General features: G+C 38.5%; 1 protein-coding gene and 1 long non-coding RNA gene across 3 annotated transcripts in view; one reads left to right on the top strand and one right to left on the bottom strand.

The window, feature by feature from the left end:
- LOC133266689 (uncharacterized) overlaps positions 1-21,884 on the bottom strand; it is a 302,275-nt gene that overhangs the window by 7,292 nt on the left and 273,099 nt on the right. The gene's annotated exons all lie outside the window — the stretch shown is intronic.
- Positions 1,538-16,498, top strand: DECR1 (2,4-dienoyl-CoA reductase 1). 2 transcript variants are annotated; one of them, XM_061448141.1, is made up of 10 exons: positions 1,538-1,619; positions 5,278-5,480; positions 6,199-6,256; positions 6,398-6,484; positions 8,838-8,985; positions 12,132-12,231; positions 13,518-13,590; positions 15,699-15,845; positions 16,158-16,220; positions 16,305-16,498. In XM_061448141.1, the coding sequence occupies exons 1-10, from the start codon at positions 1,545-1,547 to the stop codon at positions 16,362-16,364; spliced, it is 1,014 nt and encodes a 337-aa protein (XP_061304125.1). In that variant the 5' UTR covers positions 1,538-1,544; the 3' UTR covers positions 16,365-16,498. The 2 variants fall into 2 exon arrangements, with proteins under 2 accessions (XP_061304125.1, XP_061304126.1); XM_061448142.1 differs by lacking the exon at positions 6,398-6,484.

Raw genomic sequence — 21,884 nt, 5'->3', positions numbered from 1 at the left:
AACTCTTGAGCAAAATGGAGTCACATAGCAAAAGAATTAGTAGAGGTAAAAGAAGGGGGAGCCTTGATATAAGAAAAGCTAGTGCCTGAAAAACATAAAAGTACTTTTTAGCTTAACTTAGGTTGTAGAAAGAGAACAGTGTTTATGTTGTAAGTCTGTGGAATGTAGTGGTTGCACTAAACATGAGTTAATTGTTTCACACTAGTTTTATAAAGTAACTTTAGTTTTAAAGAACAATGTGTTGTAAGTCTGTGGTGAGATAACAGGATTTAGTGGCCCCACTAAACATGAATGAGTTATTTCACACCATCCTTCTACTTATCAGTTAGTTTAGAGACAGAGCCTCCCAAACATCTGCTAGCTTGGGATACTCCTTGTCTGCTTATCCTGCAATAAATTTTGCAGGAAGGTCACACTGTTTTAAATCTTTGCCTAGTTATCATAAGAATTACAGATATAGCTGGTTTAGCTAGTTGTGTGATTGCTGGGGCATCCAACTGTGCCAAAGGTGAAAAGTACACTGTGAGGAAGACTGCTTACTTCATCTTGAAGACCCCTACTCACAAGAGGAAGACTGCTTACTTCATCCTCAAGACCCCTGCCTACAATCACCGGAGAGCAGTGCGCAGATGCCAAGAGGAAGGGACTTAGGATGATAAGTTCCAGGAGTTAGTCATAATATTCCCTGCCTATACGCAGGAATTATGAATATGTATATGACTAATGCAATAGTGAAAGTATATAAACCTGTAACAAATGCTAATCAGTGCGCTTCTGGCTACAGTCATGCGCCCAGCGCTGTTGCTTTTACTTTATTGACTTTGTTTCTCAATAAAACCTTGTTATCTTGTTTAGAGGAGTGAGTGCGTATTTCACATGGTAAACTTTGTTTTACAGAAGTCAGCGAGGTGTTGGTGTGTGCAGCCTCCATGCTGCTTCTGTCAGGGAGTCACCTGTAAATGCAATCAGCACAATCTCACTCCAAATCACAAGACTGGTTTGGGTTGGAAAGGACCTTAAGATCATCCAGTTCCAAACCCCTACCACCTCATACTAAACCAGGTTGCTTTAAAGCCCATGCAACCTGGTCTTTGAACACTGCCAGGGATGAGGAATCCACAACTTCTCTGGGCAACCTGTGCCAGTGCCTCAGCACCTTCACAGTATCTTCCCAATATCTAATCTACAACTACTTTCTTCCAGGACGTGTTACCTAGCCCGTTTGAAATCCCAATTAGCAGATTGCTATGCCACCACTTTTCTCATGTTTCTTGTATAAATGATCCCTTTCCCCCACAAAACACATGCCAAGAACTGGCAGAACCCCTTGAGAGGGGCTATGCTACACTTATGGAGAGCGTATCAGTGCCTGGGGTTAGGTCCCACGTGACAAATAAGAAGTTAGTTACTTAGTCTCCTTCAAGTAGCGGATAATTCGCAAAATACCCAACCCACTGCGGCAGCACGCTCGGGAGGCTAGTGCCGGGGCGGTGCTGCCTACGGAGCAGGCGCACAGCCCGGCCACCGCTAGCCTGGCCGGGAAGATGGCGGTGGTGCTGCGACAAGGGTGGCAGGGTGCCCGTGGCTTTGCCGCGGCCTGCCTCTCTGGTACCGCGCGGGTAAGGCGCTCCCTGCTCTGATATGCTGTGCTGGGGACGAGGGCAGGCGGCCGGCGCCGCAGGGGCGCTCCGCGACTTCCGCCCCGGCGGTGCCCGGTCGCCCTTGTCCCGCGAGGGGCACGGCGGTTCTCCGTCGGGCCGCCAAGCGCCTCTCGGGATCCTCACCGCAGCCGCAGGGAAAGCCCTCTGGCCGCCGCCTAAGCGGCTTCAAGGGGCGGCCCTGGCTTGAGGAATGCTCCATTGCTGTGACTGGGGAAGCAGCCTAGCAGTGCCCCGGGGGTAGGGGCACTCTGCTGATTCTCGCCAACTCAAGGCGCGACCTCTGCCGGCCCTGTCCGCCGCGGAGGTGTCGCCTGTGGTCCCCGGGACTCGGTCCCTGCCCACCCCAGGGGAGGCGTGTTTCTTTCCTATTGCCGTACGGGCCGTGGAAGACTTGGTATCGCCCCTTGATCCCAGTAGCAAAGTTGTGCCGTGCGATTTAGGTCAAGCGGTTTGAGTGCTGCCGTCCAAGCAATGACATGGCTTATTTCTGTGGGTGGGTGTTTCTCGAGGCCATTTATACTGAGTTCAGCCCAGGCACGGTGCTTCTTGCCAGCGGTGTTTTTTGTGCTGCTGAGGGGAGAGAGCTTTCGGCTTTCTGCAGTAGTTTTATGATTCACTTCCACTCCCTGGGTGAGGGTGTGTTGTTTTTTTTTTCTGCTCCCCCCCCCTTTTTTTCTTAAGCCCTTTAGTGGCTTCTTTATATTTGCTTACACCTGAGGTTTAATTTAAAACCTTGACCTTAAAGAGTAGAATGATCAAATTGAGTGAATTCTGTCACAGAAGCCCCGTGTGCACACAAGTAATGAGATGATAGCAGTCTTGGGAAAAGATTGCTGAACTATACCAACTTTACTGGCTGCTTAGTGTCACTACAGTACTTTATTAGTCTCAGTGCAGTCTTCCTGCCTGCCCCTGCTGTGTCTGGCTTCCTCCCCTGAGTAGGAGGAAAGGTGCTTGCATGGTTTCTCTAATGGTGAACAAGCGAGGTGGGCTGTGTCCCTCACTAACAGACCACCTGATCAAGGTGACTCAGTACTGTGTAAGGATTATCTCTGGCTATATCCTTATACTGGAGGGAGTCCAAATGCTGCCTTGATTTGCAGTCTCTGCCATGAGCTGAAGCTCTCCAGAGGGAGCCCTTCTCTCTCCCGGCGTACCTGAAGAGAGATGAGTGGGGGAACTATAGAGAAAGACCTTAAAGAGAATCTTCACACTCCCCTTTCCTGAGGGTTTAATAGTGTTCTGGTACTCTATGAAAACATGCGAATTTCATTTTCACTAGGAGAATTGGAAAAAAAACCACTATTTTACAGACATTTGAGGCAGATCTGATCTGTAGAATTTTGTTTCAGAAAGATGTTATGACATTCTTTGGATTTTCCATTTGGTCTGGTTGTGTTAGAACCACCTTTGGCTTATTTTTCTCCTCTTGAGAAGCCGTTGCACATACCTGAAGAGTCCCAAGTTCCAGAAGGAATCCCTAAAGTACACGCTTAATATAAATGCTGTGATAATTTGTGATAAATTTGTGACAATTCTAGCATTAGTTTGAGCTTTACTTTCTTGATTTTGTTCTTTGTAGTGTCCACAACTCTTCTTCACTCTCATTTTTTGCTTTATCATGTCTTTGGAACATGAGCTCCATTAAATTGGTGGTGTAATTACGTGATTATTCTGTTTTCACCTGTTCCTCATATGCAGATGTGTTATAACACAGGAAGCTTCACATGCACACTTTCTCAGGCCAACTCTAAGCTCTGTGAAAGCTCCATCCCTTTGTGTTATAGCTGTGGCATGTACAGATGATTCAGCTGCCATTAAAAATGTTTCTTAATTTTAGTGTTGAAAATGTGAGTTAGCAAATAAAATCATAGAACAGTTTGGGTTGGAAGGGACTTTCAAAGGTCATCTAGTGCAGCCCCTTCCAATGAGCAGGAATGTCTTCAACTAAATCAGGTTGCCCAGAACCACACCCAGTCTGGCCTTGAATATTTCCAGGGATGCACCTCTGGACAACCTGTGCCAGGGTTCTACCAGCCTCACTGCAATAATTTTTTCTTCATGTTCAGTCTGAATCTCCCCTCTTAAATTCTAATATTTTTTACTATTTTAAAATAACCTTTTTTCCCCATGTTATTGTTAACACCACCATACAAGAGTAACCAGTTGGTCTTCTTTCTTATTTTTTTTTTTAATTCAAATACATTAAAGGCCCAAAGACAAATTAGTACTAGAGAAAATAAACATAACTTAGAGTATTTTAATTTTGCGCACATCAGAAATTGAAAGAATCTAGTTTTGTCATGTTTGGAAGAATTTGTAGCTTCAGGTGAATATAACTTTTGTATTCTAAATAAATTGGGAATTATTACTGTAGTGCTGCCATCCCAAAGCATTTAATTAAGTATTTAGGTTAGGGCTTGAGTTAGTTTAGTGTCTTAGGATGCTAAAAATACCCTCTTGGCTATTTTTGCTATGACTTCCTTGATGACATCACAAATTTCCCATTGCATTAGTGGTATGTTTTCTTATTGATGTAGATCACTAGATGTAATACTAATTTTTATTTGTTTCTCTTTTCATGTATGTTTTTAAACATGTACCATCCATGTTTCTTTTTGCAAGGACCAGTTCATCAAGGGCTAATTTACTGTATTTCTGGTGGGACAAAGTGTGATGTGGGTCATGGAATCATAGAATGGTTTGGGCAGGAAAGGACCTTAAGATCATCTCCAGCCTGGCCTTGAACACTGCCAGTGATGGAGCATTCACAGCTTCTCTGGGCAGCCTGTTCCAGGGCTTCACCACCCTCACAGTAAAGAATTTCTTCTTATATCCAGCCTAAATCTCCCGTTAAGTTTGAACCCATTTCCCCTTGTCCTGTTGCCACAGCCCCTGATGAAGAGTCCCTCTCTGGTGTCCTTGTAGGTCCCCTTCAGATGTTGGAAGGCTGCTATGAGGTCTCCATGCAGTCTTCTCTTCTCCAGGCTCAACAGACCCAACTTTCTTATCCTGATTGACCAGTTTTGTCTGGGAGGTGGCATTGGTTTGCTTAGCAGCAGTAACTTTTGGGTCAGGTCTCATGGAGTTTGATTCTGCCCTAATTCTCCAGTAAGGAAGAATGTTTTATTAACTACAGTAATAAAGGATCAAAGCCTTGAAGCTACTATTGAAGGTTTTGAATCTGTAAATATATATGTTTGTAGTGTCAAAATCATGGATTTGTTAGGAGTAAACTACATGCATCTAGTACATATATGAATCTGAAAGCTAGATCCTGCTGGGAGTCTTAATTAGTTGGTAGGTAATGTTTTTCTGTGTATATTAGTAAGAGTGACAGACATAAGACAGACTAACTTTCAAAATGACAAAAATCGTTATTACAATATTTTTTTCAATAGTTGGCCTGGAAAGTCTAAAAATAGCTCCTAGTATGATATTAGCTCTTACATGAAAGCCTGTTTTAGTGTAATACAATGGAATCATTCTTACATTCACTTTATAATAAGGCAGTCATGGTTTCCTTCGCTGTCGTAAGAAAATCTAATCTTGTGTAACAGCCCTGTATGCAGAAATGAGAAAAAAAAAAAAACTTTCTTCTTTTTCTTTCTTTCAGTTTTTCAGCCATGGGCCAAATGTGCTGCATCAAGGCAGCAGTGTACCACAAGCTGCATTCTTTTCACCTCTTCAGAAAGTGATGTTGCCACCAAATACCTTTCAAGGGAAAGTGGCCTTTGTAACCGGTGGAGGTACTGGGATTGGCAAAGGGATGACGACAACTTTGTCCAGTTTAGGTGCCACATGTGTTATAGCAAGCAGGTAAGTATTAATGAAGGTAGTTTAGGGCTTTCATTTAGTACTGAATGATGAATAGATCAGTTTTCTTCATAATGAATCTCGCTGCTTTCTTCAGAAACTGGATAAATGTATTCTATTTACTCTATTTCAGTACGCTTTTAAGTTATGCCATATTGTAAATACCAGACATTTGCAGATCCATCTGCAAATGACTAATGGTGTAACCAGCAGTAGGAAGAAATAAGCTAAATGCATTTCCATGAAACGTGGCAGCAAAATAAACAACCCAGAATATTAAATTCAACTAAAGCCTAAAAGAGAAAAAAAAAAAATTGAAATACCCATTATTGAACATTTTGAATATATTATTGCAGGTGTCATTGATACAGATTTGAATTGCAATAAAGAATTACAGCCATTCCTCTTAATTCTTTTGACTTCAAAACCAGCCCTGATTTTCCCTTAAAATGTTTTCTAAGTTATCACATTTGCTTAGGTTAACAGTCTCTTACTGTAGTCACTTCTGGATTGCTTTGAAGTATCACTAATGAGAAATTTTTTGGATTTAATCTTGTTTCAGAAAGTTAGTGACCAAACATAGTTTCAGGAAAATCAGCAACACACACATGTGCACACGTTGTTAGTTTTAGCTCGTTTGCTCAGAAAAAATAATACTCAGATTAATCTGAATTCTAATTGCATTTAATTGCATTTAGTGGTGTTGTGTACTTGTTTCTAGGAAGCTTGATGTTTTGAAAGCAACAGCAGAAGAAATTTCTTCTAAAACAGGGAATAAGGTAAATTTTTACAGTTTTGCAAATGTTATTATACTTTAAATGATTATAGGATTTTTGTGCATTATGTGCTTCTGTGGGCATGTTGAATTTATGAGCGATGTAGTTTTGAAGTTTTGTAACTGTCTTTCCATTGTTACATAGGTTCATGCTGTCCAGTGTGATGTGAGAGATCCAGTTTCAGTTAAGAATGCTGTTGCCGAAGTAATCCAAGTGGCAGGACATCCTGCTGTAAGTGTTCTAGTGAAAGGAAAGAACTTCAGTCTGCATTAGTGAAAATACTCTGCATAGTAGGTATGAAGCAAATGACTATGATAGGAAGTTAATGGGATATAAAGAGACACTAGGCAGAAAGTGACAGTATTTCAAGGTAAGGCTAACATTCACAGTTAAGACTCATAACTCTGTGCCTGTGATTTTTAAAATTCTTAGTGGCCAAATAGACAAAACATTGATGTCCTTAATGTGAAGACGTAACATTTTCTTTGTAAACAGTGAAACAATTATGATGTGATTCTTTGAATTAATTAAGCAAACTGAATATAGTTGCCCTATAATCCTCCTGAAAAGGTAATTTACCTGTGTTGGTATCAAATTACACTTGTTGCGTATTAACAGTATGTCTCACAAATTTGAAATTGAAATAATCATTAATGTCATCTTTGGTCCTTGCTTAGCTTATGAAAATGCACAAAGAAGGCTCCAACTTGAAGACTAAGTTCTCATAAAGTCAAGAAAAAAATACTCAGTCAAGCTAAGCACATGGGTTTTAGTACTTTGGCACAAAACACAGAGCTCTTCACATCAGACTGTTGCTTTGAGAAGGGTGGTCTGGTGTAGTCTGAACAATTATAGGCACCAAATTCTGATTTGATCATGAGGGAAATAACTCAGATTCTGCTAGCTGATACCGTGATGAGGATGTTAACATCAATGTAAAGGATAGTAGTCAGTGTGGTTTAAAACTTTTTAAAACTGTCATGTGTAGAGGTATGTATTGTAGACACTGCATTCACCAGTATTTTCCTATAGACATGGAGTAGAACCTACTGAATTCTAAATGTGGTAAGAAGTGGAGAAACTTTTTCTCACAGCTGTGTGCTATGAATATGGCAGCTCGTTGTCCTGATTTGTAGACAGGATACTCTGTTTATTATTTTGACTAATGATTACTTCTGGTTTTGGCTATAGCACATCACAGTCTCAAATTCTTAAGTGTGCGCAGAAAGAAAGGAGACTTATTTCTATGTGTTATATTTTTAGTACATCGGTAATTTTCTGAATAAATACTTCCCATGACTTCTTTCTAAGCATTTAATGTCTCTTTAATTTCATGTATGTTGTGTGACAGACTGCAGAGGAAATTGGATATTCAGTTCTTTTTGTCTAGTTTTTCTCTTAGTGACACACATGACACCTAAGTTTATGAATACTGCAAGCCTGGTCATCAGTGCCACTGTGCATATGAGGTGAGATCTCCAAAACAGAAGTTAATGGCACTATCCTACTCCTTATAGCTACAGTCCTGTCCCCAAGAGTCTTACTGCCAATTAGAATCCAGTCATTCTCTTGTCATATGGATTGTTTTGGCATTCACGTACCTACATGCCTCAAAGATTGTGTTATGCAGTCCTTAGTTCACTAGTTTCACTATGGTGTCTTCACTATAATTATTCAATGATTTAAGTAACCTCCTCAGTATCTTGAGGTGTTCAGGTGTTAATTTTTTTTTTCCAAACTCTAGGGAGGCCTCATATCTTAATTTAGACCAGAAGTTCTTCAGGACAAATGCTTTCTTTTATGTGCAAACCTACATGAATCTCTGTGCCATTCCATAAGAAATACACCATTTTATTGCTTCATCACATGTTGTTATTATTAAATACACAAGATCTGGCCACGTAAGTTTTGGTTTAAAAACTGCTTATGTGATGCTTAGTCCCCTTAAGAAAAAATGTACCTAACTTGCTAGTTTGAAGGGCTAAGCAGATGATATATTGAAAGTATCCTGTGCATAATTATTGTTTGTAGGGAGCCAACAAATGATGGATATACATCTATTAAAAAAAAGTTCTGTACTAGTTGCTTGCAGTTCACTAAATGATAATATTCTGTTTTGTCATGACTGATTAGACTTCCTGTTTTGCAACAGTCAGCTAATCCAGACTTTAGACATCAGGTTGCCTGAACTTCTTTTGCTTTTATTTCCATGCATCTGTTACAGTAAATATGGTATATCACCTTGGAACTTGGTGGGGCCAAACTGTTCTGTTAGAATGAACTTGAGACTCTGTGGAAAATAGTGACTTAAGTCACCCTCTGCAGTTCCTCAATACTAGACTAGTAACTGCAACAGTTTGGAGATAAAGCTCATTTTCATTTTCTGTTACTGATGTATATATACATGCTACAGATGTTAAAATTTCTGATTAATTATTCTTCCTTGCTTCCTTCCTCCCCCCCCCTCATTTGGTGGGGCTTTTTTAACTTTTCCAGCTGGAAACTGTAAGAAGTTCCTTCTTTGCTTTTCTCTCAGGGAAAATTATTTCTAGTTAACTCTTAGGTTTTCCTTCATGTATTTCAGGTTGTGATAAACAATGCAGCTGGAAACTTTATTTCCCCTTCTGAGCGGCTTTCTGCTAATGCATGGAGAACCATAACTGATATTGTGCTTAATGGTACTGCTTTTGTAACTCTGGAAGTCGGAAAGGAGCTCATTAAAGTACAGAAAGGTATTTTAAGATAAATGCTAACTAAGCACGTTCTATTACACAATATTATTACTTGTGTTCCTTGCCTTATTATATATTTTAAGAGTTTTAAACACAATTTTTAACATTATACATAATTTCTAGAAGGAAACTTAATTTATAGTAAAGTCATAACTTAAGTATCACATATAAAAAATGGCTAGCAATTGCTTCATTCTAGAATCTGCCCTTAAAAGTGAACCTGGAAGCCATGAAATTGAATATAAAAATCTGATTTTAAGTTTGTTGTTGTAAACAAAAGTTGTAAACTAGTTGTAAACCTTTTAAAGTTTGAAAAATAAGGCTTTGTTTAAAACATATGATATTACTTCTCTTGAGTCTTCTATATCTGTGTTGCTTTTATTGAGCAACTGAGCATGTGGCATTTATTTAAATGAGCAGCAAGTCAGGATATCACTTCACATTTTCTTCCTATGCTTAAATAAATTCACAGCTGTGGTATTTGACTAACAGCACTACAGAATGTTACCTTTGAGATAGAATACTACCTTTGAAAAAGAATTTCAAAATTGAAATCAGTATTAGCTTTTATTTTCCTGGTTCTAGACTACCAAGGAGTTTAATCCAATGTTTTAGCTTTACCATAAAAATGTGATAGTTCTTTGGTATACTGTTTAGCCAAAGGTTTACTTAACCAGATTGTCTTTACTTAACCAGATTGTCTTTGAGGAAAAACTAATATATGGCCTTCTATGTTATGTCATACATTATATAGAAATAATTGTTTTCATTTTACATTATGAATTGAAAAACATTGGGCTTATTTTTTTGATCAGAATTACATAAATAGCATTTAAAAGTAGTGAGGTATATTATGACTTTCTGTGTGCCCTCACTTACGAATCCTGTTTTCTAGGTACAGATACTGTGCTGAAATAATCCTTTTGTATTTCTCTGCATTGTATTTCTAATACCTCTGCATTAGTTGAATTTCTTCAAAGCTCTTCTCCAAAATGTGCTCAGCGGGTTCATCCTATTTAATTATAACAATATAAAGTTAAGGTTGTTTCAGTAAGTCCGTAACAGTTTTGGTCAGTTGACAAGGTATTTCCCACATATATTTTAGCAGCACACGAAAAAATTATTTCCACCATTCTAGTGCTAATATTCCTACATTAAAATGCCATCCCCAACTCTGCCTTATATCATTACAGCAAACTATTGTAACAGTTTGCTTTATGGCCTTCCTGATGCATGCAGTGTCTGTGTAGTAATGTGGAATACAGCTTTAAAAACACCTGTGTCTTTGCTGCTGTTGAATGAAAAACTACTTTTCTTGTTTCCAACCTCAAATTTGGCAAAGTCCAGAAGTCATTCACCTTCCTTTCCAGTCTCTCGTCCTTTCACTTCTAAGCTTCCAAAACACGTGGATTTCTTTTGCTATTGTTTGCATGCCTTCTTTCTAGGGGATTCTGTAAGACTGTTTATGTAAGGTTTTCTTTAAGACATGTTTTTGTAAATAAATCAAGTGTACCTATTAGTCTGTTCATTTTCTACCATAATTTCATTTTTATGTGCTTGTTTTTTTAAGTCTGAGCAGAGTCCTTAGTTTCTGAAGTGATGTTACCCCATGCAGGTATTTTATAACAGTCTGTGAGGATGCTATGCATCTGACAGTTACTAAAACACTGGCATGTCCTTTAGATCTACAGTGTGACCTATGTTAAACCTAATTTAGTAAATAAAGTGCTCTGCTCTTAGACTCTTATGTTTGTACTGGTATTTAAAAGGGATTTGTAATTTGAGAGTGCGTTGTTTATGCAGTAAAGTTTTACAGAATGAGAGGAGTTAATTGGTTAGATACTGTCCATTTCATTAATATAAGCTTTAGAAATAAAAATTGTGAACTGGAGAGTACTAACTTCAGAGCTGTAAATTGTCCTTCTTCCATCTGTGCTAGGTTCACCCAACTCACTTCTATTTAATCCATATTTTCAAATTTCAATGGTTTAATTCTGCAAAATGTATAATTAACAATCAACTCTAGATAACTTCAGAGCTGTTCTGTGTTTTTTCCCTATGTTGATTTTTCTATTCAAAGTCACTTGCTCTGCCCTACTTTTTATAAATAGGGCCCATGGTCTCTGGGTATCTGCTGGCATTTCTGTCTGTGCTTGTTTATGGTTCTCTTTAGTTTCTCTTGTGTAACATTATTGTAATATTTTAACTAAGTCTCTACTTCATCACATACATTCTATCAGTAACGTATATTGTTTCAGAACTATCCCTTGAGTAGCTCTTCTAATTAATTTTTTTTTTTAAATACAGTAAATAGAACAGTTATTTTAGTTACTGTGGTGTAAGCAGTGAATTGTCATCCCTTCTCCTCCAGTTTCGCAGTAAAAGTGAGTTTATGCTAGTCATTGATCAGACAAATAGAATTTACAGGCTTCGATAAACAGTTGCAGTTTCCATAATGTTTTTGCTAAATCTCTTTTAAAATATAACATATAAAAGAAAGTGGCCTTTTTCTAATGCAGTTTCTTGTAATAATAATGGGAAAAAGTTATGCAGGTTAGCTTTCTCATAAGCTGTACTGCAGAAAAAGCTTCTGAAAATTTCTTTTTTTTTTTCCTGCATATACTTTACTCAAGCCCTAAACTGTGTCATTTTAAGATTATGCCACACCTAATTGTTAATGTTGGGTTTTGTTTTTGTTTTTTTTTTTTTCTCTTTCCCAACAGGTATTGATGAAATTGGGGCAAATTACTGGTTTAGTGACTACTAGACTAGGGCAGCTTCTAAAAAGACACATCTTAGACCTTCATTCCAGTTAGACTCATGTGCACATGTAAATTCATTATCAGAAGAAGTCTGAGGGTGTAGACCCTTAAAGCCTGATCAGTAGCTATTTACACTTACATGGAACGACTCTTAACATTGATGGAAAAGAGGGAACTGAAATAAAAAGGCTTGAAAGCAAAGCTTCCAAGACCAGATTTTTAAAGTACCTTTTTACAACCCAGAGTGAAATGTCATCCCTAGCATTTGAGCTGCAAACTTCCGTACCGCTGAGGTTGCTTTTACTTTAAGTTCAGAATTCGATTTTCATGTATTTTTTGTTTGTGTGGTGTGGGGTTTTTTAAAATGTGTGTTGAAAATTGCAGGAGCAGCATTTCTGGCTATTACAACAATTTATGCAGAGAGTGGTTCAGGATTTGTGTTGCCGAGTGCCTCTGCCAAAGCTGGTGTAGAAGCAATGAGCAAGTGAGTAATATAGCAAAATGTGTGTTCTGCTTTTCACATCCTTGACATAGGATAATTGGTCTGTAAAAATGAAGCTGGTTGGTGTAGTTCTCCTATTCCATTGCATCATAAGAGAACCTTCCAGTCTCCAGTATCCTGGCAAGAAAATAGTATGCTGACAGCTTCTTACAGAAGGAAGTATTAACTGCTATTATTATGATGATTTTTATCACAAGGATGAGTGAATGATTTTTCTGACAAGGACAAGGTAAGAGCAAGTGGAACTACTTCTTTTGGCAATAGCAAATTCTAAAGTTTCAGTTACAGTTTTGATAACCAGATTCTCTTGCATTCTTGTGGGTGAACCAGCACTTAAAGATAGTTATTAGGGGAACTGTTTGAGGTCTGTAGTGCCTTCCACTTTTCTTTTGTCTCGGGAAAAGATGTGATTGTATTTGAGAGGAGTATACTGTTGCTTCACCTTTCTAGTTTCATGAAGAAATGTATTACCTTTCACTATTTTAAATTAATGTCTGCGGCCATATTTAATTCAGAACAGCATCATGTGATGTGTCCATGTTTCTCAGCAAACAAAAGGATTTCTATTGTTACTAACTACATGGCATTCCTTCATAGTGAATATATCCTCCTCTGCACTTTGGCAGAAGGAATTGAACAGTTCGGCAGCCTTTTATTAACTAAAATTCTTCATCCAGAAAAACATGAGGGAATGAGTGATGGTCTTGATTTGTGTCTGTAGAGCTGCAACTGAAGAGTGTGCTTCTCAGAGACTTTATGACCCAGCTAATTCATTCACTGTAGTAGCTAGATCTATCTGGAGTACTGCTTATGCTAAGAAAATGTTGCCCTAAAGCAGGATTATTCTGCTGGTCCCATTTTAGAATGTAACCTCTGATTTGGGTTAGTTCAAAACATCTGAGAGCTATGTTGAATATCACATGGGATAGTCTATATTACCAGGGAGAGATGCTGGCTTAACAGTTGCTTTTCAAGGATTTTAGGTGCCAAAGTCATCTGTATAACTTGTAAGGGAAGAATTGCTCTTTCATGTCGCTTTATCTATGATGCATCTATTAAATCAATACTCCTCTGTTGTGAATGTGATCTTTTTCTTCTTTGAAATGTTAATAATAATATAAAACCCCTAACCTCAAGTGGAAATGCCTGTTTCAGGAAAACTGTAGTATTTACACATTTGATTCAGTTTAAAATATATTTTGTTTCTAAATAGCATTATTAAAGTACTGTGTTTAAAATATTGATGAATTCTGTTAATGCATTTTTAGGTCTCTTGCAGCTGAATGGGGTAAATATGGCATGAGATTCAATGTGATTCAACCAGGTCCAATAAAAACAAAGGTACATGGCATGAAGTGAAACACAGCCTTGAATATTCTTTAACTTTATGCTTTGTAGTTAACTTTAAAATAGTGTAACCATCTCCATAACTGTTAAAGTATGATTTCTTTGGTATTCAAGACTGTGGTGGAATATTGAACGCACTGCATCCAGGTCCTGTTGTTAAACAGAATTTCTGGAACTTGTGAAGCCTGCTACTGCCCCTTTACTACACTAATAAACAAACCCTTTTTTAGGGTTTGAAAGAAATTAAATATTGAAATACCTAATTTGAATCTTCTCAACTGTACATACATAGTTTGTCAACTTATACTTGGTGGAGTAAGAATGCCTATTTCTGCCTGAGCTCCTAATTTTTAAACAAAACATCAATTCCAAAATGTCCGAATTTCTTTTAGGTATATGAGAACAGAATCTCACTAGGTTTGTTGGAAAACACAGAAGTAGAAAGAGAAAAACTTAAGTCACAAAGGAAATGTGAAGCTTTGTTACGAGTGAAAAGGAGGGACTGGAGGGTTTCAAGGAAGTAATGCAGACCAGCTGGAAGAAGAACAACAAAAAAAGAAAGCAGTCCTGTGAGAGGGGAAAGGAAGATGCATTCCGCATTGAGCCAAAATATTACAATTAGGAGCAGTAACACTTAATAATGGTGTTACTACTACCTGTAAAATGTGTCACAATTGTTTTTGCTGTTTTGGGGGAAGGGGTGCAGGGTTGCTTGCTTTTTTTATTCTATTTTTATTTTTTTCCTCTTGTCAGTATTAGATGCTACACTAGACAACTCAGTTTTACTTTTTTTGACTGTGAAGAAAGATAATTGGAAGTACCAGTGGGTTGTAAGAATGTTGAAATAACATTACAGTATCAGACCAAAAGTCTTCCAGGCCTTGTACCTGGTGGATTTTTAGGCTAGAAGAAAAACATTAAGTGACATTTTCCCTTTCTGTCCAGGGAGTTTGATACACTTGGTATCTCTTCATGTTATAATCATCTTGATGGATTCGTTTCTTCCATGAGTTTGTCCTGTTCCTTTTTGAATCCATATAAATGTTTGGTATCCACTATATCATGTGGCAAGATCACTTTGATTTATAGATTCTCTTAATTTTCAGCAAGTTAACCCCTTTAAGGGTCAGTATTGCTACCTCCTGGTAATGTTTGTGATTTAAACTAATAGTGTATATCCCACTGGAGATACTGCGTGTTCTTAATATAAGTACTACATTTGTCGTATTAGTTCCAAGTTAAAATAGCCCTGAAAGCATAAAAAGGCAGACCAGCATTACTTAAAACAGCATTTGCAAAATCAAGGCTTTTTGCCTTAGGGGCTGCATCCATGTCTTAAAAAACACTGTTGTAAGTCATGAGAGGAAAAGAAAAAAGTGTACAAGTGCAGTACTGTTAAGCTTATAAATTGGCATCTAAAAACACGACTATAGGAGACTTAAGTGGCGTGAGTACAGCCATGATTACAAAATTACAGTGTGCTTTAACTCATTAACTACAGTAACTTAACAAAAATATTAGTAATACATTTCTGATTTTACGTGAGGAGGTTGTTTCCTTCTGGAGGAACCAGGAAGAACAAAATCCTCTTCTATTTCCCGTGCCATTCTAAACTATTCAAATACCAAAACTTCCAATGACTTGTTTTAGTTCTAGCCATTGCTGCAATGTAACTGAACTTGAGTTTTTTCCCTTTTCAGTTTTACTTACTCCATGTCATGTATAATTTATTTCTATTGCTTTCCTGCTCCTCTTCTCCCCTTGTTTCTCTTCACTGCCTATACAGCAATTCTGAGTCTTGCTTATACCCTCAGATGTTTATTGGGGCTGACTGGGAAACAAAGATTATTAACCCCTTTTGTTTTTCATAGTGGGTGGCTGTCCCAAATGTGTTAAATTCTAGTTTATCATACTTAGTAGATGTGTATCAGTGCAAGAGGGATGAATTGTTTTGTTTCCTCCTTTCCTCTTTTTCATCCTACTGACAAAGAGAGTGTAGACAGTTTACTGACATACTGTTTATGTGCGGTAAAATATCTGTTGGATTTTAATTTCTGATGTAGTTATAACTTTGCCCCCGTAATGTTTCTCTCAATTCTCAGGGTGCTTTTAGCCGCCTTGACCCAACAGGCTCATTTGAGAAGAAAATGATTGAGAGGATTCCCTGTGGTCGCCTGGGAACTGTAGAAGAAATTGCAAATCTAGCTGCCTATTTCTGCAGTGACTATGCAAGCTGGGTTAATGGAGCAGTGAGTTTGGGTTGATCTTGTTTACACAGTTAACCTGATGATGGTCTGAGTTTTGCTGATACTTTCTGTAAAGTCCTGGTTTCAGAAATTAAACTGTTACTCTGAATTTCATTATAAGCATTATTAACCTTTTAATTGTAATGCATAGTAATTAGTGCCTTTAAAAAGAACTTCTAAAAATGATTGAATTATGTTATTTTAAGCATGGCTTTTTCTGGTCCAAATCAATAAAAATCAGCTTTCATAGTTCATAACAAGAAAATGTTGTAGAAACCCCACTACTATTAAATACACTGCTTATGCTTTCTCTAGGTTATAAGAATGGATGGTGGAGAATATGTTTCTATGGCAGGAGAATTCAATGATTTGAAGATGGTATGAATGCCTTTCTATTCAAACAAAAATTAGATGTATAATTGTTATATGGAATTCCAGTAAAATGCTTTTTTCTTTTATTAGGTTACCAAAGAGCAGTGGGATATGATGGAAGCAATGATTAGAAAAGCAAAAAGCTCTTGAAGCATGTAACTGTATGGTGGACATCTTTGGAAATGAACCACTGCTTTTTCATTAATAGTTAGAATTAATCAATTGAAGAATAGCCTTTGAAAATTTTTGTATGCAAATTGCAATAAAATATTTTGAAATTGACATGTTTTGGATATGTGTAGTTTTGCCATCTATAATCTGTTGCCAATAGCAAGCAACAGTTGTTCATTGAAATTTTACTGGTTTCCATTATGTCTTGTAAACCCATGACATAGTTACAGTTCTTTGTAACTATGTTACAAAACATAGTTTTAGTATGGTTGGGTTTTTTTTTATATTTCAGAGCAGCATTCGTTTCTCAGATGTATACAGGTGTCTCAATATTGTAATTCCAGTGGTATTTCAGGAATATCATAATTTAATAGTTTTTTTTTCTCAGACTAACAATTACATTCAGTTAAATCTTAATCTTCACACTTCAATACGAAGTCTTAAACTTGCAACTAACAACATTTGAGATAGGATTGTCCTGGGTTCAGCAGTAGCAGTCATGTTTCTCCTCCTTGGTAGCTGGTGCAGTGCAGTGTTTTGACTTTCGGCTCGGGAACAGAGCTGATAGAGATGTTTTGGTTTGGCCAAGGACTTTGTGAGCCTCATGTTCTGCCAGGGAGGAGGGGAAGCCAGGAGGAAGCAGAGACAGGACACCTGACCCAAACTGACCAAAGAGGTATTCCATACCACAGCACGTCATGCCCAGGATGTAACTGGGAGTTAGCCGGAAGGGCTGGGAGACTGCAGGGTTGGATGAGGTATCGGTCGGAGCTTGGTCGGGCTTGGGGGGCGAGTGATCGGTCGGTTGGTGCTGAGGTGTTGTATTCTCTTCCCTTGTTATTTCCTTTATCATTGTTATTATTGGTGGTAGCAGTAGTGATCTGTGTTATACCTTAGTTACTAAACTGTTCTTATCTCAACCCGTGGGAGTTGCATTCTTTTCGATTCTCCTCTCCGTCCCTCCGGGAGTAGGGGGAGGGAAAGAAGGGGGGGGGTGAGTGAACGAATTACCTGACTGAGTTTAAACCACGACAAGGATGTAACTCGTGGTTACAAAATCTTGAAATATGTGATCATCTTGGTCTCATCTTTTGCTGACATTTTCAGTCTGTTCATTATCTTATGCTGAACTTTAAAAATGACATTTAAGGACTAGCAATGCCTTTCCAAGGAGCTCACTCTGTCATGATTAAGTTAATGTTCTTGAAAATGAGAAACTAAAAATCATTTGCTCTTCGGACATGTGTGTGACTAGGGCTAGAATCTCTCCATGAAATGGTTTACTTAAGATGAGTAAATCTTGGACTGAAAGTGTTGAAACCTTACTGGTTGGTTGAGATTTACAGAAATCCCTAGGTTTCATTTGCATTCATGGTCTGGTACTAAGTAAGTTTTATGATGGCATTACCTCTGAATCTAGTTAGTTTATCCACACCCCAAATATGCAGGTGATTTAAAATAAACCCCAAAATAAACCCCAAACACCCAAGCAAGTTTTTTGCTGTCCTTCTTTTAGTAGTATTACATTTTCCGGATGAGGGAGGTGCTGCTTGTTTCCCCCCTGTTTCAAACAATGGATGGAATTCTTCAAAGAAATTAGCAGCCTGAAATCCATGCCTCAGTTTTTTAACTCTTTAACCTGAGCTCCAGACACTCCACACATACAAGCATGGACATAGCTGTTATTTTATTTTTTTTCCAATTATTTTAGCAGTAGGTACAGCAGTGCTTAGATGTAATGCCTACTGACATAATAAATACCAGAAATCCATGATGTGACTAAACACACAGACCCGTTATGCTTTTGCTCAACCACCATTAAAGTATTGCTTTCCCTGGGTATGTTCTTTTTTTAGAAAGTAAACTTCAGAGCTTAATTCAGAAATACTTCTTTTCCACAACAAAAAGCATTGTGTCCCTATTCAAAGGTATGTAAAGAATTTCAAGTGCTTTGCAGTTTAATACTGCTTCTTGACATAAAAATTAAAAGATTAAAAAAAAAAAATAAAGGCTTTCCTTCATTGCTTTGCTCATCATTCAGGCCAACTTTGCATCTAGGAGGAACTCAGCTGAATTTACAGTGAACCTTTCAGGGACCAAAGCTTTTTTCTGAACCATCAGAGTTACTGGAATGTCTCCTTCAACACTGGCATTTTTGCTTTGTTTGATAAGGTGAGAATATCAAAGGGAGGCTACTTAAAGCCTGTCTTGCGAGTAGATCCTGTATATTCATTCAAAACCGGAACATTTATCACTTGCAGAAACAGGTATTCCTTCCCCAAGCATCTTCTTCTACCTATTCACTGTAGCTAAATGAATTATCAGTTGTAAAGTGACAACAAAACATTTTGCAAACGTAAAGCATTCTGATTCAGTGACAGAACCAAAAAGCACAGTTTAAATTTTAATGAGTATCTATAATAAGAATAGAGTATTTTATCTTGCCTGTACCAATGACATTTCAAACGGTGCAAGGTAATTGCTTTCAGATTCAGAACATCCTGTCTTCACAAGACACGCAATGTGTTGATGCAGAGTTTGGAAATGGCATATCATGTTTTAAAGGGTTATATGTTTGACACTGGGATTGAGTGTGCACTCAGCAAGTTTGCTGATGACACCAAGCTGTGTGGTTCGGTTGATACACTGGAGGGAAGGAATGCCATCCAGAGGGACCTCGACACGCTTGTGAGGTGGGCAGATGCCAAACTTAAGAAGTTTAACCATGACAAGTGCAAGGTCCTACACCTGGGTCGGAGCAATCCCAGGCACAGCTACAGGTTGGGCAGAGAAGAGATTCAGAGCAGCCCTGTGGAGAAGGACTTGGGGGTGTTGGTCAATGAGAAAATGAACATGAGCTGGCAGTGTGAACTCACAGCCCAGAAAGCCAACCGTATCCTGGGCTGCATCAAAAGGAGCGTGACCAGCAGGTCAAAGGAGGTGATCCTGCCCCTCTACTCTGCCCTTGTGAGACCTCACTTGGAGTATTGTGTGCAGTTCTGGTGTCCTCAACATAAAAAGGACATGGAACTGTTGGAACAAGTCCAGAGAAGGGCCACGAGGATGAGGATTATCAGGGGACTGGAGCACCTCCCGTATGAAGACAGGCTGAGGAAGTTGGGGCTGTTCAGCCTGGAGAAGAGAAGGCCGTGTGGAGACCTCACAGCAGCCTTCCAGTATCTGCAGGGGACCTATAAGGATGCTAGGGAGGGACTCTTCATTAAGGACTGTAGTGATAGGACAAGGGGCAACGGTTAAAACTTAGGGGAAGTTTAGATTGGATATAAGGAAGAAGTTCTTTACCATGAGGTTGGTGAGGCACTGCAATGGGTTGCCCAGGGAAGTTGTGAATGCTCCGTCTCTGGCAGTGTTCAAGGCTGGGTTGGGAAGAACCTTGGGTGACATGGTTTAGTGTGTTATCCCTGCCCATGGCAGGGGGGTTGGAACTTTATGATCTTAAGGTCCTTTCCAACCATAACTATTCTATGATTCTATGATATCCTGCTGGATAGTTTATAAAATATTTTGTAATGTATAGACTTAATTAAGTGAAAAAACTTAACTTTGATGCAGCCATCCATTTTTGCAGGAGGATGGATTAATTTCGTTCTTTAGAGCAGTTATTACACTTGTTAGGGACAGTAAAGGAACATTTCTTTGAAGAGATAAATCTTGAACATCTCAAGCGCTATTTAATTGTCACTAAAGCAGCAACACGTGACATCTGAACTCAGGAAAAGGACAAGAGAAAGTACCTTTATAGCAGTAATATGGCCTGGCTTGGAACCTTTTCTAGATGCCCACAGGGATGAGACTGTCCTGAAAGAGGCATGAAATATCCCTAATTCCCAAGAGGTGCCCAATCCATAAGCATGTTTCACAGCCATGTGTCTTGCCCGCTTATCACAGATTTAAAGCATGGTCATCACAGCTGCTTTATTCCAAGCATAGCAAAAATGGAAAAGAGACAGTATCCACGTTAAGCACACTGTTCTTTGCTGACATAATTTGTCTTGAGCTGGTTACCTCCTGACCCTACTTCAGATTGCCAGTGAGCTACGATATAAAGGGGAGTGTGAAAAAGGTATTGCTTTGCTGCAGAATAATTTTATGGAGATGAAGGAAGGGATAAGAAAGTGGAGGAATTGGTCAGAGAAGGTGATGGGTTGCAGAGGCAGTTTGATTTTAATGGATCACATGGAAAAATTTGCTGGAATCTAAATACCTCTTTTTAAATTACTTTTGCATGACCCATCAGTCAAAGGTGTCGCTTCTATGAACTCAACTTGGAGACATTCATAAAGGATTTGTTGTTTGTTTTCAACTGAGAAGTACATCTTGTCTGCTTGATTAAATCTTGAAATTACCCTTTTTATTTCAGCTGACAATTTACTGTCTTTGAACCTGTCTTAAAATTTCTTAGATTAATTCAGTGCTATAAAAGTGGTATTGTATCATAGTAGCAGCTTATAAGCAAGTTATGAAAATCATTTGATGAAAGAGATCAGTTGTCAGTATCAGTATTGCCTTTTCACTATGATACTAGAACTGCTGTCAATCTTTGGTTCTATTTCTGGGAATTCCCTCCCTCCTTTTGAATATTGCAGTCACTGTTGAGCATGTTGCTGTTGTTTACCAGTGCAAGAATCTGCTTTACAACCAGATGATGACACTGTCTGAGGGAACTGTGACTTTCCACCTGTCCATACTGGCGTCCAAGTTCACTGGCATGTGAACTGCTCGTTTATCTTTAGGTTTTTTCATGTGCTGATAACACATAAGTAAAGACAGTGAGTTGGAAAGAAACTTGTACCTTTGTCTAACTGCATAGAGCAGCTAGTGTTATAACTGCTAAACACGTAACTCCTCTTTAACCAAGGTAAAAGCCCTAGTCTTTTTTTTGTGTGATAATTTAAGATACAGTAAAATAAAATTATCTTTGGGATTTTGGTGCATTCTCCTTCTTTTAATTGGTGCAGAACAACTTCAGTTGATTTCAGTGGGATTTGGAGGTGCTCAGCACTTCAGAAAATCAGGCCACATATATTTTGGTGCCTAAATACAGATTCTGAGCCTCCTCATAGACCCAGCAAATAGGTGTGAGTCTCAGTATGCCTCCACACCAGTGATTAGATCAATGATTATGATGAGGGCTTAGTATAAATGCACAAGATGCTGAATGGAACTTAATCAGAAGAGGCTGATGTCTAATGAAACAAAGACTTAATTCCAGTTTAAGTGGAGCATGTGTGCATTTAGTGAGACAAGGTTCACTTGTCGCCACTGGCTGTCAGCATCCTCATCTGTATTTGACATTTGCATGTGGAATATGCTGCTTAGAAATTTCCTAAGCTTATGTGAGTAATCTTTTCAAAGGTGTGTAACTGAGTTGTAAGCAGGCAGGGTTAGGCTGGTGCTGTGATGCTGAGCTGTTCAGGGTACAACACTGAAGCAGTGAGCGAAAGCCAGATCACCTGCTTCGAGGGCTGTGTGCAACCC

The sequence above is a fragment of the Pezoporus flaviventris genome, unplaced genomic scaffold (assembly GCF_033815535.1).
Source record: "Pezoporus flaviventris isolate CSIRO_AGI_PZ_B2104156 unplaced genomic scaffold, CSIRO_AGI_Pfla_v1 ptg000007l, whole genome shotgun sequence".
NCBI classification, from domain to species: Eukaryota; Metazoa; Chordata; class Aves; order Psittaciformes; family Psittacidae; genus Pezoporus; species Pezoporus flaviventris.
This window is presented reverse-complemented; position numbering and strand designations above follow the sequence as displayed.